Here is a 16,912-nt window from a genome sequence, read left to right as displayed (position 1 = left end):
CCAAGCCCAGAGTTCAAGTCCCAGGACCGACAAAAAAAAAAGAAAAGAAAAGAAAGAAAGAAAAAGATGATGTTGAGCAAAATGAATCCCAAGATATGGACACAAGTGGTTCTTATTTGTTGTTTTTTTTTTTAATGTAATATGTGATTGTTTTGTTTCCTTTGTATGTTCTTTCCCTTATGGTATATCTCCTGTTGTCACTGTACTTGATATTGGCACCCTGCATCTTTGTCCAATTTGAGGAGCAGAAGGAAAATAATAAAGCACTGAAACAAGGACACAAGATGACCCATTGCAATAATGATACCCACAAGACACTCTATTGGAATGAACTTTACAACTGCGGGAGGGAGGAGAATGGAGGGAGGTGGGGGAGGGAAGGGATAGTGGGAGAACAACAGAGTGAGTAACAATTCTCAACAAGAAATGGACCCATTACCTTACTCTGTAACCCCTCTGTATAGCCTCTTTACAATAAAATAAATGTTTTAAAAAAGAGTCTCATGGACTTTCCTGCCCAGTCTGGCTTTGAACTGTGATCCTCAGATCTCAGCCCCCTTAGTAGCTAGGATTACAGTCATGAGCCACCAGTGCTCAGCTAATACATTTCTTTTTAAACACTATTACCCACTCCCTCATTTTATTCTGCTTGCCACTCCCTACTCCCCTCCCCCAAATGGTAAAGCTCATTTCCAACATAGTGTCTAATGGGGATCATTGTTGTATTAGTTCATCTTTTGTCCTGATGTTTCTGTGATTCCCTTTCCTTTCCATGGGTCAGATAAGCTTATACCAAAGACAAAGGACACAGAAAACTAAAACATAAAGAAAAAAATAGAAATAACTGCATACAGGACATAATAAGAACCTCTTGTTTCCAATTCTTGAAATTCATTCTGATACCCTTAACAAAACAAGCCAGGCACAAAGAAGTATAAGTTTCATGATTTTCCTCATTTGAAATAACTAGAATATGTCTATGATATTCTTAGCAAGGGATCATAATAGCCCAATCACTAAGTGCATAGGACCATATATAATAAAACATTTTTAACAGTGTTTTTTAATATTTCATTCAACTTAAAAAATAGCTTCACTATTTCCAGTTACCTCAAAAACCTTTTTGTTTAATGTTTGGGGGGATTATTTATTTATGTACTTATTTATAACCTTTAAGTCATTGCACAGAGTAGTTTTCACTTAACAAAAGAGTTTAGGAATACCATATATCTTAATTAATGTCACTCCTTTCTAGAACTTATGTTCACCGACTTCTAGCATATGTCCAATAGATAGTTCTTGATCCACCTGCAGCCTAAGCTAGGAATCTAAACAGAACATTGTTAAAAGTTATATAAGTATCAAATATGGGGAAGGTTATACAAGTAGAAAGAAATTACATGAGCCAAATTATAATGTATGCATAACTTTGGTGTATAAGGAAGTTTCTTAGTGACATAGTTAAATCTATGGAGAAGGAACAAATAAAGATGATTACTCCTGCCCCAGCTAAGAATCTTGGATTCCTTTTAGGATTTTCTCTCTTCCCTTTTCCCTCTTCAGTAGTATACAACATAATTTCCCATCTGTTCTTACTGTCAACTTTTTATATTTTATTTTGAGTTCAGTATGGTACTAATTATTATTTGTTGGTGCTCAATGAATGTTTATTAAGTTAAAAAGATAACAGAAGGCCAAAAATCAGGAGAAATGTTAAAATGTGATATGTTATTGGGTTTAAAAGCCAGTCAGAGAAGAGTAGACACTTTAAAGAAAATAATAGATACAAGTTAATTCAAGAAAATTAATCGCTTGGGAGCACTCAATTAGGTTTATTGCAATCCTTATGCCTGTGTTCATACTGTTTTCCTTCCCTGGCTTAACATTGTTCTACCTTTCTGCCCCTTCCATCCAAGTTAGCTTCCTCATTCGGAGAAAGTCCATAGGAAAGTCAACCTAATTTTGTATAATATGAATTACTGTCTGAGTCTGATGGGTTTCTGAATCAACCTGTCTCGATTGAAGAAAAATATCTGAAAAGTCTTATCTCCTAATCTAATGATCACCATTCTGGTTAGTTACACTTGAACATTCTGGAACTCAAAAGTGATTTGATAGAATATAAATAATATTTTAATTAATTTTTAAATAGGGCACACATTATTCTCAGGGAGAAAATATTAGGTTGTTGGTGACTGAGTTCATAAGTATGCATTGCACATATTCTTGTATGCTTTTTTTTTTACTGTATATGAAGTGTTACATATTTCAGGTACAATCATACTACAGAAATTTACTGGTAAATGTTTGTCATTTTTCTACAAGTCAGAGATGGGTGCTGGGCCATCATATTCACTGATTTTTTTTTTTGGTGTAAGTATGCCAAGTATACTTTAAACAGTCATTGTGATGACACCGTATACAGAAGTGGGAAGAAATTAATGATTTTCTCTTGCAAAGTCTATACTCCTCAGCTATAGCATACTACTGTGTGTGTGTGCTGATAGCATACTGTATACCCAGTTCAGAGCAAAGCATTATTTTTCAAGATATTAGTGGAAGTAGAAAGAGAGATAGGCTCCCAATTAGGGCACACACAAGAATGACTAAAATAGAAACATATGCAAAGTAGTAGGGCTGCATGGGAAGAATACCTAATACACATAGTTTTAGTTAAGAACTCAGCTATGCAAATTTGGCTCAACAAGTTCCATGGGCATTATCTGATTTGAGAATTAAAACGTAATTGGGAATTTGCCAGGGGAAGGTGTTCTGGCTTAGGGAACATAGCATATACGAGGACTATAAATAATTCAGTGTTGCTGAGGCATAAAGTGTAAGTCATCAGAAATGAAGCCAGAAATGGAGGAAGGTCAAGATCTTCCTTGTTCTAGTAAAGAGGTTAATCTCTAGGTCTTGAGAAAAGCTAAACATAATTTTGACACTATATCTCTGTGGTACAGAGGCTTCCTAAGTCAGCGATTTGCCGAATGATTTGGGAGGTTAGGTGGAGAGGCTCATATGGTGTGCATCCAGGGCGGTTAGAGCCCATGGACTCAGATGGTGGCAGTGTGAATAAAGAAGCAAATCAGCTATGAGAGTTATCATCGAGAACCACAAGCACTTCGCCACTGCTTAGATTTAGGTGAGGGGATAAAAGGCTAAATATGTTCTTACAAAGACTCTCAGGTTTTGGACTTTGGAACATACAGAAAAGAAAGAATAGAAAAGAAAGAGGAAAGGAAAGAAGGAGAGGAGAGTAGAGGAAAATTGAGGGGAGGAGAGAGGAAGAGAAGGAAGAAGCAAAGAGTTGAGAGGAAGAGAGAGAAAGGGAGGTAGAGGATGAGAGGGAAGGAAAGGGGAGGAAAGGAGAAGTGAGAAGAGGGAAGGAAGAAAAACAAAGGAAAAGAAAGCAGAGAAGGAAGAAAGCAAGGTTTGTGAAGGAAAATAATCAGTTTAGTTTGGACCTATTACATTTGATAGAAACATCCACTATGCAATTGCCTACATAGATCAAGATATACATTCTCTAGAGTTATATATACTGGGAGATTCATAGGTGGTAGGTAGATGCAGGAGTAAGTATAGCAGAAGGCACACTGAAAGATCAGCACAGGACTAGGAAATGGGGTAGTGGTGAGTGTGGTGGGTACCAGAGTGTGTACTTTCCAGACAATCCCCTGACATAGCCCACTTTAATTATACTGAACTATTCTGCCCGAACATGCTCAGTCCCCTCTCATTTGCTTCCCCTTTATGTTGCTTAATTTTCTGTCTCCTTCAAGCATTCAACTCATCTCTACAAGTGCAACTCAGATACCAAGTACAGTAAGCCTTCCTTGGTTTCACTGTTCTCATGGCTGCTGGGTGCCTTTTCATAGACCATAGTGATATGCTCAATATCCTTGATATTGAGCATTCAGATCCTTGAACTTGATTTTGTTTGTCTACACATATTCCTGCAGCCTATGCATCTGGGCTATGAATGAATGTTTAATAAAATGACAGATGATACTGCATAGAAATGTCTGCAAAAGTTTGCTTATTGGTGAATTCAGCTGTAGTTTTGTGCCATCCACCTTTTCTTTTGCTTTATTTTGTTTATTTTTGAAGCAGAAGAGACTAAGACACAGTGACAAATCAGACTCTACCCATCTGGCACTTAGGATATCCATGTTGTGAAGAATTCATGAAATGCTTTATAAAAAAATATGGTTTGAGCTGGCACCGGTGGCTTACACCTGTAATCCTAGCTACTCAGGAGGCTGAGATCTGAGGGTTGCAGTTCAAAGCAAGCCTGTACAGGAGAGTCCGTGAAACTCTTATCTCCAATAAACCACTAGAAAACCAGAAGTGGTGCTGTGGCTCAAGAGGTAGAGAGCTCGCCTTGAGCTGAAGAGCGCAGGGGCTAAAGAGCGCAGGGACAGCGCCCAGGCCCAGAGTTCAAGCCCCACGAATGACCAAAAAAATATATATATGGTTTGTCATTTTCCAAGTTAGTTGACTTTTAAGATTTTTGTTATATGGCCAATTTGAGAATTCTGTGGACATGTAGAACTGTAGTAGAGAAAGCAATATTTCTCCTCTGGTGAAATTATGAGTCAAAATGCAAATTTAAAATTGCAAATAAATAGTATATATTCTAAGACAAAAGATATCAAGTATGTAACTAGAGGAATTATCGTTCTATTTATGGCCTATATATATGCATATATAGGCCATAAATTGAATCCATATATGAATCATAAATTGGGAAAGTATTTTTTTTGGTAGGCTGTGGGGCTTGAACTCTGGGCCTATGCACTGTCCCTCAGCTCTTCAGGTCAAGGCGAACACTCTATAACTTGAGTCACAGTGCCCCTTCCATTTTTCTAAGTGGTTTATTAGAGGTAAGAGTCTCATGGACTTTCCTGCCCCTGCTGGCTTTGAACTGCAATCCTTAGATCTCAGCCTCCTGAGTAGCTAGGATTACAGGTGTGAGCCACTGGCACCATGCTGGAAAAGTATTTTTAATAAGAAAAAAAAGGGTCCATTTAGCAATCTTTGTACTAAGTGACAATTATACATAGTTTTTCTAACTTAAGAGATCTTTATACTACTAAGGACATTGTGAATCTAGGTTATTAGAATGAGTAAAAATTCCCTTCTGGCCACATCCCCTCCAGCATCTGTTGTTATTAGAGTTCTTGATTCCAGATGCCCCTCAGTAGATGAATGGATCAAGAAAATGAGGTATATATACACAATGGAATTCTATGCCTCCATCAGAAAGAATGACATTGCCCCATTTGTTAGGAAATGGAAAAACTTGGAAAAAATTATATTAAGTGAAGTAAGCCAGGCCCAATGAAACATAGGTCCCATGGTTTCCCTTATTTGCAATAACCAGTATATGTCTGAATCAAGCAGAAAAGGTCAGATAAGTTGATGTTAGGGAAATGAACCCTAAGATATGTATTCAACTGTTTTTTTTCTTTCATGCAATTGTTTCTAACACATTTATAAGATGATTTCTTTGTTGCTTTGTATGTCCCTCCCCCACGGTATAACCCCTGTTTTCACTGTATTTGAGGTTGGTATAATTTGTGGAGGGGAAGGGAAAAAACAAATAGTTTAAATAGGGATACAGGTGAACCCATTACAACAATGAGATGTACAAGTCGTTATGTCAAAAATGAACTTTACTACTTTGGTGGGGGGGAGGGGAAGAGGTGGATGATGGGGTGGGGGACAAGGGAGGGAGGGAAGATGGGAAGAGATGGGAAGGGGAAATAAAGGAAGAGACTACAATGCTTGATAAGAAATGTACTCATTATCTTGCCCATGTAATTGTAACCCCTCTGAACAGTATTTTCACAATAAAAAAGAAAAAAGAATGAATAAAAATTGGCCTGTGGAAACAGCCCTAGTAAATTTGGAACTTTTGTATGCTCAATGCTGAAGTTTAGTTTTTAAATTTAACTAATTAATTAATTAATTAATTTTCTTGTTATGTAGCTTGGACTCCGGGCCTGAGCGTTGTCTCTGCTCTTTCAGAGTAGTTTATTAGAGATAAGTTTCTCAGGGACTTTCCTGCCCAGGCTGGCTTCAACAGTGATCCTCAGATCTCAGCTTCCTGAGTAGCTCGGATTACAGATGTAAGGCACCAGCACCTAGCTTAATTAATTTTTAAGTAGTAGAAAAGTTCACCTTAGAAGTACAATACATTTTGATGAATGTCATCCTTCATCATTGAAGTTTACTATTGGTACTTTGCCTCCTAAGACTACTCCTGAGCTGAGCTAATGGAGGGAGAAGGATGATTATGTTCATCAGGGCCTGCTAATGTAGGGTGCAAGTGAGACTCCCCCGCATCACACAAGTTAATGAAATACCAGCTCTGAAATTCCAGCTCTGTAGCCCATTCCACCATCATGCCTTTTCCCCCTTGCTTATTAAAACAGCCCTTCTTTTAAAAGGTGATTATCACTGGACTCAGGATTTGACAGGAGATTAGTGTGGAGGGGTAAGTGAGACATTGGGTGTAAGTTATTGGAGTATTTACATGTTCTAGGACACATTGTACAAGCAAGGATTGCTGAAGAGTCAGAAGGACACCAAGGGAGCTGCAGTCACTGAGAAGCAGGTGACAGAGGACAACAGTCGAACAGGCAGGAAGAAGAGACCAAATATAAATTGTGTTTTAGGCATCATATTTGCTCAACTGTTTTGCCTGTGTTACTGAGAAGAAAATGGAGGCTCAGAGAAGCAGACACAAGTTTAATCCCGTTTTTACTCTGTGCATTCTCTCTGATAATAGCAATTTCAATGTTTGGTTTGAAAAAGTGGGAAGTATATTTACATACATTTTATAAATGTAATTATCTAAATAGTGATCCAGTAAAAGTTATACAAAATAACAAAATGATATTTGTCTTTGTTTAGAAATACTTCTTTTCTTATTCTTAGATTTTCTGTGTTTTTATAATACTTTGTTGCTTCTATATTGTCATCATCACAATCACCATTATTACCCCATTGCCATAATCATCATCACCACCATTGTCATCATCATCATCAAAACGTATATATGGCTTTTTTTTTTTTTTAAAAGTTGTTTTCTGTTTCTTGGATTATCAACATTCTGAGGAGTTTTAAGAATTTTATAGAAATAAATTTCAGAATTTTTTTAAAAGACTAATAAAATAGTCTAATAAAATCCATAATGAACATTTGCCATAAACTCTTAGAGCTTTTGTTAGGACTGTGTTGCACAGTTGTTCTCCCGCTTATTCTTTAAGAAACAAAAAAGATATTGGAATAATTCCACTGAAAATAGGACTGGGAGTTTGGTCTAGGAAGTATTCTGGAAAGCCTTCCATTGTGTAGAAAATGTTTGAGGGTCTGGGAAGGTGGCTCAGTGGTAGAGCGCTTGCCTTGCATGCATGAGGCCCTGGGTTCGATTCCTTAGCACCACATAAGCTAAAAGAAAAAAGCCGGAAGTGGCGCTGTGGCTCAAGTGGTAGAATGCTAGCCTTGAGCTGAAGAGCTGAGGGACAGCACCCAGGCCCAGAGTTCAGACCCCAGGACTGGACCCCCCCCCCCAAAAAAGAAAATGTTTGCGTTAAGTGATTTCATTTATATTATAGCACTTCACCAAGAGATATAGGAGCTTCCAAAATACCAAAAAGAACTAATCAGTTACATAGAAATATAGTCAATGATAGAAATATTTTTTATCCACATGATGCTGAATGCGTGAATGAACTGGTCCGAGGTGTTCTTCTTGGCTTCTATGTAGAATGGAAAGAGGACAAATGTGGTCATCTACACTATTCCTTCTCTATGTCAAAAGAATTGATTTTAAAACAAAAGATCCAATCAATACTCTACATAATTTCAAGCCGTAAGTTGGAGTATTTTTTTCTTTGAAATTACCTCAAACTAAGGTGATTTCCTAAAATATAATTGAATCTTGAATAATAGGAAAATGGTTCTGAACTAGAATTTCTACACAGAAACCTCTGTACCTATGTTAACAATAAAAATAAAACAAAACAAAAACCCTGTGTTTGTCTTTTTAAAGGTAATTCTGTTAAAATTGTAATCCTTTTGGTATTCAACCTTGACTCTAATAAGTTTCTTGGAAAGACCTGGCTAGTTCAGTATTTGTTAAAATGTAAACTTAACTTGCCTAAAAGAAAGTATGCAGAGAAAAATATTAAAGTAAAAAGTCCTTGAGTTATAAAGGATGAAATTTTTAATCATATGAGAATTTAAGTCAAGAATTACTTCAAAAAAGAAACAAGACAGATCACAGGTCACTAATTTTGTACAAAAATCACTTTTTTCCCCCCAGAGAGCTGTCATGTATTCAATTGTGCCACTGTTCATCCAAATGTAGAACCCTGGTGCCACATTGACTTTTCCCCTGCATCCAATCCTACTGTCGATTATATTCATATTGTACCATCCTTTTTTTGAGATGCTTCTCTGGTTTACACCTTTGAAATTATATTTGTATCATTATCAACAGGTTCTACAGTTTTCTGCCATGAGTGTGTGTGTGTGTGTGTGTGTGTGTGTGTGTGTGTGTGTGTGTGTGTGTATGTACAGGTACTAGGGCTTGAACTCAGGGACTCAGAGACTCATATCCTTGCTCAGATTTTTTTTCTCACAGTTAGCCACTATCACTGGATCCATAAATAACTCTCACAGATTTGTTGGCTCAGGTTGGCTTCCTACTCTGATCCTCTGATCTCAGCTTTCTTAGTAGCTATAGGATTATAGGTGTGAGTCACCTGCATGTGGGTGCCATGAGTGTCTTGAACCTCGGATCTACCTTGCTCACAACTATCAAATGTCTTATCTCCAGTTTTCATAGCTACTGCTTCGGCTTACTACTCACATTCTTTGTTGCCTCTCCATTCAGTTAAAACTCTGATTGCATGATAGTTGGTATCTTCCACAACCCTGCCTCTACCTTTATCTCTATGTCTCTGTCTCTCTCATGCACACATTTTTCTTGACCAAATCTTACTTTTTTACTGCTCTTTTTACTCTCACTAGTATGTCATTCCAGTCATCATGTTATCCAATAAAAACTCCACCTTTCCCCCACTTCCTTGATCCTTCCCCTAATCTACAGTGTTACCATCCCAGCCACCCTATTGGTCTTTTGTGAATAGATGGACTGCTGTGCTTAATTTTAACTTTTACTATGTTTAAAAATTATCTTTAAACAGTTGTTCAAGGAGATGTCAGTTAAACATGTCAGTTTATAAGTATAATACATCTTGATCAATGTCACCCTATCATGGCTTCTCTGATCTCTCCCAACCCCACCCATTCCCTCAAATTACTGGGAGTTTTACTGTTACTTTTCACATCCTCCCAGAGCCTTCTCAAAAGGTGCCCCATCCACAAATACTTTAATGATCTTTCTAGTATCATAATGCCCCTTGATTTTTACCAACTCCCATTCCATCTGTACTTAAGATTGAATTACATGGCACATTACTTGAATGCACTCCTTTTGATTCGTCTGTCATTCCATGCTTTTCAACGAGGATATCCGGATATTTTTGTTATTTATAAGAAGACACTTTTTTTTTGTTGTACAGAATTGCACATTGCAGGCCCTTGGCCTCCTTCACTCTTGGTTCCTGACAGTGTTGTTATATTGACAGACTTAACTGTTTCCAAACATACTGAATATTCATTAGAAAAGTTACTATACCATATGTGTGCCTGCTTAGTTAACAACCACTGTGTAAGTGGTAAAGTATATTTTTAACAACAAATCTGTATTTCCCTGAGAGGTGACTATACATTTATAAAAAGTGTAAAGGATCTTAATTAGCCCTTAGGTGATAATCTCCACTCTAATTTAGGCTTATTTCATAAGGTTTCTTTTGCCTGTGCCTTTAAATGGATTCTGGGTGTTGCTTTTAATCTTACTTTATATGTGGGGAAAAAAAAACCCAAGGCTCACAAAGTTCTGCTCATCCAAGTACATACAGCCTGATTAGAGAGCTTTGTACTTAATCTTTGGATTGTTTGAAGACAAGTCTTCAGTTGTTTCTTCTAGCACATGGCCTTATAAAGCCAGTTTCTCTGCGACAGCTTTAAAAAGACTGTGAACATGTAATATAATTAGCTATTTAAAAATCCATTACTGCTGCTGATAGGTACTAATGGTTGTAATTGAAAGAAGAGACCTTAGACCAGAAAAACAATATTTTAGAATTAATAATAAGAATATAAATTGGAAACTAATGAATGAGTTTACTCACTAGCATTCTTTGCTGCAAATGCTAACCTGTGTTTGGCTAATGAAGATATACACATTCTTTACCTTCCTACTCTATTTGTTAATGTTTGTCTTGGCAAATGGTCAATAGATCTCTCTAGATTTCAATTAGTCAAGTATATTGTAATAGATACCCAAACCTGCCTTGTGTTAGGTAGCAATACAAATGTCACAGAATTAGGAATCTAAGAACTGTCAATCACTGTTCAGGTCTTCTTTTCTATCCCTAGATATCTGCAATAAGGAAGCAAGTATCTGCCACATAAACCACATATCACAATGTTACTAAAATGCTATTTATGTTTCTTTTCAGTAGTTTATTCCACTGCATGCCCTTATATATGTCCAATTACAACTTTACATTTCAGCTAATCTAGAGTTTAGGAATTCATTGTGTGAATGACCCATATAAACACTTTCAAAAGTACTCTCATTTTCTATCTATACACACAGTTAAATGCATTTATTGCAAAGACAAAAAAAGATATAATTCAAGCCATTCAGAAGAACTGGTACTGTTAATTTCATGATTTCACTTCAACTATGAGAATAAATATGTACCACCTGTTTATTATGGTCAACAAAGGAAAAAAGGAATTGAAAGCTAATTTTGTAAGTAGTTTGGAACAACTGATAGATGTGAGTAAATATGAGCATGATATAAATGCATTTTATTGTATATTGCCTTACAAATAAAATACAACCATAAATGAAGTTATTTGTTATTCATTAATAAAACCACTATTTAACTGGAACCACATGGAAATTCAGCTTATCTGAATTAAGTTATTACTTAAGTTTAGCTGGAAAAACAGACATTAAAATTTAGCAATTCATTACAACCAAATGGGCTCTATGTTGGCTTTTTTATTAGGACATTTCCTGAGCAAAGAGAATTTTTAGTTTTTATACACTGAGATACCTTAGAGGAAATAGGAAAGGGTGAAAGAATATTCTTCAATTAAGGTAAATGAAAATTAACCTGGTGGTTCTGTTAATAGATCCTTATTGAAGACAAGAAAAGTTCCATTGTTTTGATTCATCTGTTCTCAATCATTAACTGTCATACAATAGAATTTTAAAGATATTTTTGCCTTGGAAATATTTTTACCTTTAGGAGCCAGAAGTTTAAATATTGATACCATTTCCAGAATGGCACAAACATCTTAAAGGTAGATTTCTAGAGTTTCTGTGTATACTTTTATATCTTAATAGCACCTGAACTGTTACTTGATAAAGGTGCTATCAAATTCTCCCCATTTATTTTTAGATCTCCAGTTGCTCCACAGAAGGATTTAATATGTAAAACAGAAGCTAATGCTATAAAAAATTGGCATGATTGTATTTTGGATTTTGATATCAGCTAAGAAGGGCAAAGTAGATCCCATCTTACAAGGAACTCTACATTTTCTCTACTGAGCTTGGAGGTTCAGCTTTGCTTACCTGCTTCCTTGAAGACACTGTGCTGTTGAAACATCTATTAGAGGCATTTAAACTCAAATTCTTGTTCTGATGATTTGAGTCATTTTTCCATGTGGTAGAGTTTTCTTTAGGGTCTGATGGAATAGGATTTAAGAAGAGGATTCTAGCTATGAACCCATAAAGAACTGTGGCCAGGATCATGGGCACAACATAAAAGATACCAAAGTCCATTAGGTAAATAGGTGAGTAATAATTCCTGGAGATCTTGTAGCCACAGGATACCACAATAGCATCTTTGTAGGTGCTAATATTGAGATCCAGCAAGAAGAACCAGAGCATGCAGTAAATGGATGTAAAAGCCCAGACGAAGATGATGATCTTTTTGGCTCTGGAAAAAGTACAGAGGAATTGGGCTTTGATGGGGTGACAGATTGCTATGTACCTCTCAATGGTAAAGGCCGTGATCGAGCACGAGGATGCATTGATTCCCAAGTACTGGAGATAAGTAATGCAAAGGCATCCCGCATAGCCATAGACCCAGGAGCCGTAGAGGCTGTCTGTTATGTTGGGAAGGCCGGCGGCCACCAGGACCATGAGATCAGCCACTGCCAGACTCACCAGGTAACAATTTGTGGGGGTCCTCATATGCTTGGTTCTCATGACCACCAGGACTACCATGATGTTGCCGACGATGCCCAGGCCACAAATAATCAGCACAAGTAAGATGGTGACCACTTGGTAATCGAGGCCCACGGCTGCTCGGGGTTGAAGCTGGGTCTCGTTCAATTCACTGACTGTCTCGTTCTCCATCTTTCGTGGTTTGAATTGTCTCTGAAATCGTAACTTCTTAAAACATCTCCTTCCCAGCTTTACGACAGCAGTTCTAACCCCTGTGGGAGAGATTGTGTACATAATTCAGCCTCAGCCTCACCGTGTCCTGGCAAGTCCAGTCACTCCCAAGTCCCTCTCACTTCCTTTCCTTTGCCTCCATTTCTCTACAGCAATAGCACCGGCTCCTGAGCACTTTAGAAAACTTCTTCTAACTTTCACGTAGGAGGGTGTAGTGTTGTAATCAGCTCACATCAAAAGGCTCCCTTTAGGAGGGAAAAATGCTTAAAAGAAACAAAAAAAACCCCACAACACTTCCTGCTTTGAAATTGTTCTGAAAAAAGAAACAAACAAACCAAACAACAACAACAAACAACTAAAGGATATCTCCTAGCTGCAAAATAAACACAAAGAAACCTCTGAGATGCTGGGGGGGGGGGGGGTGGTGGTATAATAAAGAAAAAAGAAACCAAGGAAAAAGCCAAGAGACTCTGCTTAAGCTTGGTAGAAATTTAGCTGGCGCTTCTTTGCTCCCAGGGGGTGAAATCTCTGGTATAACAGAGCAAGCTTTTGAGTCTATGTCTCCTCATCTCATGAAACCCCTATACTCAATAGAGAACATTTTTTTTCTCTCTCTCTCTCTCTTACCTTTTTCTCTCTCACGCTGTCTGCTTTTCTGGGTAGAGGAAACGGTAATAGGTCCAAGTTTCCAATCCTGCAGAAAATCTCTGTTGACAGGGAGACCACTTAGCAGTGTTCAGTGTTTCAGAGCTGCAGCTCTTTAAACTCCTGACAGACCATAAAGCCGACACCACAGCAGCAGGAGCAGAAGCAGGAGCAGCAGCAGCAGCAGCAGCAGCAGCCAGGCTAGCAAATCATAGATCGTCCCCTAATGAGAGCAGAGACTCAAAATCTCTCTCTCTCTCTCTCTCTCTCTCTCTCTCTCTCTCTCTCTCTCTCTCTCTCTCTCTCTCTCTCTCTCTCTCTCTCTCTCTCTCTCTCTCTCTCTTCTCTCTCGCACACACACAGACAATCACACACATACTCATAATCACAAGAGCCAGTCACTGCCTGATTCATAATCTTCCTTTGAAGGATTTACTTTTAAATGTAAGGACGATCCAGTTTGCAGTGTGGAAGGCTGAAAACATAAGCAAGGGGGTCCAGGGGGTCTTTGCTGCTCAGAGGCTAACTTCTGCAGCAACTCCAGTACCTGAACTGCCATAAGATAATATTTTCACTCCTCGCTTGACAGGATTTTTGTTTTGAGGGGATGGCAAAACCTTCTTAGTCTAGACACATCCCTTGGAGCTTGAAATGTCTGTGCGGAAAGCAACCTCTTTCTTTACCACAAAATCCCTTAGACTGTTTCATCCATGAAACAGTAAAATTGCCTCGGTCCTCTCATATTATATGAATGGAAAATGAGTTAAAACGATTCTAAACTGTTTTACCTGAAATATTCCAGGGTTTTCTAAAATTTGCTATTTAAAAATGAGTTGAACATCAGGCATCGTCATGCACACCTCTAATCCCAGCCTTCTGGAGGTTCAGGCATCGAGTGGATTGTGAATTGAGGGCCAGTTTGAGCTATAATAAGACCCTGTGTCAAAAAAAAAAAAAAGACAAAGTGATTTGTGCTAAAAGCATGAATGAAATTTGTATATGACTTGTGAAGTTTATCTCTCAACTCTGGGTATCAAAATACTCTGGGTGCCTCCCCTTTCCTCCACTTTTTAAGAATAGTACCCACATGTGTCACCTAGCAATGCTGTGTGTTTAGTTATTTCTACTTGGAAAAGTCATGTAGTGGAATTCAAGTCCAGTGCCACTCCAGCAACACACCTCTGAAATCTTATATACTCATCTTTCTAAGAAAAGCACAGTTCCCTCCTTGATTTTTTACTACTCAAAAACATCCTGTGGGCAAACCTGTGCATTTCTATAGGACTTAGAAAACAAGCCTTTTCTCTGGACACCAACTGAATACACCATATGTTAATGTGTGTCTCCTCTTAACATACCAACTGATAACAAAAAAATGGCTCTTAGCTAAATTCTCAACAAGATGAACTGATTCCTTATCTTTAAAAGTTTCAGATGTTTTTCCTTCTAGAAAATGTAAATTGAAGAGTCTTATTTTGGGGAGATAGGCCCACAAAGGTGTCAAAAACATGAGGAAATCCTCCAAACCATGAGCTGAGGATGATGTGCAGGTCATATGGGAAGACTAAGACCTCTGAACGATGAAAGAATCCTTGAGTTCCCATTTCTCCTTCCAAATCCTCTGTAATTACCTATTAACTGTCCCCAAACTGGTCCTGATGTTAGACATGTATTGTTCGACCTATACAAGGCAGGATCAAGTGTGTGTGTGTGTGTGTGTGTGTGTGTGTGTGTGTGTGTGTGTGTGTGTGTGTGTGTGTGTGTGTGTGTGTGTGTGTGTTGGGGGGATAATTCCAATATATTTTACCTTTTAAAGTTGGGAGAGAAACTGAATGTTAAATTTGGAGTTTTCTTTATACCTCAAGCCCACCATCTTGAGTACAAATGTTACCTGACTCTGAGGAGTAGCCGCGGAGAGTGGTTCCAGGGTCTTCATTGTGGACTGTGCTCTCTCCTGTGTTCTGCACACTCTACATCTCCCTTTTCTCTGTCATTCATGTCAGCTGCTTCTCACTAATCGTACACCTGGCTTCTGTCATCATTTGAGTTTTGGTCTCTGTATTCCAAGTTGAGACTGAGAAGAGAAGGTACATTTGTTATGCTGAGTAGGAATTTTGCCTGAATTTTAGTCTGTTCTTTCAACTTGTTTAGCAAAGCGGACAACAGATATTCCTTTACTTCCTTCCCTATTCTTTAGGACAGAAATTGTTCTCAGGAATTTGTTTCTTGCCTCAATTTCTGATATTCAGACAGAAAAATGATTGGCAAGAGGAAAGGATTGTCTTCTTGTTCTACTCCAACCCTGCCACCTCTACTTCAACTCGATTTATGTATTTATTTATGTATTATTGTATTGAGACAGGGTTTCTATGCTGTGGTACAGGTTGGCTTCAACGCCACAATCTTTCCTCATGAGGTGATTAGATAATAGTTGTATACAGGTAGGTACCTTTCTCAAGTCTACTTTCCAATTCTATTGTCCCTTGCCCTTTGTCTTTAGCCAGACATTCTTACTCATAGACTACTTAATAACAAGTAAAAGGAAGTAGCAGATTCCACAGGCTCCCTTGCAAAACTGTCCTAGTTTACAGTTGAAACTTTTTGTTTGTTCATCTTTTCTTGATATAGTATCAGACATGTCTTAAGCTTTAAGAAAACTTTTTTAGGCTTACCCCATCCTGGCATTCCCAATTATATGATTTACTCGTAATATTGTTTTTTCCCTTTTGTGGTTACCCCAAGAAACTTTCTATCCCTTTGCCAAAACTCAGGCCCTAGCACACACTAGTTAACATGATATCATATTTGTTGGCCTTTAGCACAAAAGCCATTGAGAAGAATCTTATCCTTATTTCTGGAGGGAAGTGGTCTTAGCTATCCAGGGGCCGGTACTTGTTTACTGATCATTACAAATTCATCAATAGGTATATAATTATTTATACTATGAGCATTTCTTACACTTAGCTTGAATCCTTAAGAATTACCTCATGACCTTATTAAAACCTAGGTTCCTGCCTTTGTTCCTACTTCTGTAGATCTGTTGATTGATGATGGAACCAGAGCATTTTCTATACTTCCAAGTGATATTGATACTACTAAAGCAATTTTTTGAGTAATATGTACTCTAGGACTAGCTCTGTGGTTCTGATTGAGTGTGATGGGGAGCAATGAAAAATCAGAATATTAAAAATGTTCATACAAGTCTAGTTCTTCATATTTTAGGGATAGGTAGTTTCCTAGGAACAATGCGTTAAAAACAAATGGGGATTCAATATCAAACCAGGTGATTTTTTAAAAATAATTTTATATGTTTCTTGTACTACTATAATTGTTTTGGTGGATAGGGAATTTTCAGAAAAGAAAATATCAATTCTTGCTTCAGTCATATGTTCCAGAGACCAGAGAGATTCCTATTGAGACTGAAGAGCATTTGGCTAGGGTAGCAGTTTTCAGGGCCCAAGCCAGGTTGAGAAAAGAGAAAAATTTAAGATGCCCCAAACCTCAGCAATCAGTATCATTAATATTTTAATGCAATATCTTTTTTTTAAAATCAAATTTTGTGCAGAAGTGTCTAAATGAATAAAACATCAGAATTTTAAGTAAAGATAAGAGTCAGTATTATGAGTTTTCCCTTTGGCTATAGGCTTTAAGTACTAGTTCTTCACTTAAAATTTTGATATTTTGTTCATGATAAATTATTTTGTA

At 37.6% G+C, this 16,912-nt stretch overlaps 1 protein-coding gene across 1 annotated transcript in view; it reads right to left on the bottom strand.

Annotated features, from left to right (window-relative positions):
* The window catches only part of Trhr (thyrotropin releasing hormone receptor), a 41,037-nt gene extending 28,466 nt beyond the window's left edge, over positions 1–12,571 (bottom strand). The window contains exon 1 of the mRNA XM_069991830.1: positions 11,735–12,571. Coding sequence (XP_069847931.1) covers positions 11,735–12,523 — 789 coding nt within the window. The 5' untranslated portion in view covers positions 12,524–12,571. The remainder of the gene's footprint in view (positions 1–11,734) is intronic.
* Positions 12,572–16,912: the final 4,341 nt, after the last annotated feature.

The sequence above is a fragment of the Dipodomys merriami genome, unplaced genomic scaffold (genome assembly GCF_024711535.1).
Source record: "Dipodomys merriami isolate MVZ:Mamm:240054 unplaced genomic scaffold, mDipMer1.0.p SCAF_4, whole genome shotgun sequence".
Taxonomy (NCBI): domain Eukaryota; kingdom Metazoa; phylum Chordata; class Mammalia; order Rodentia; family Heteromyidae; genus Dipodomys; species Dipodomys merriami.
This window is presented reverse-complemented; position numbering and strand designations above follow the sequence as displayed.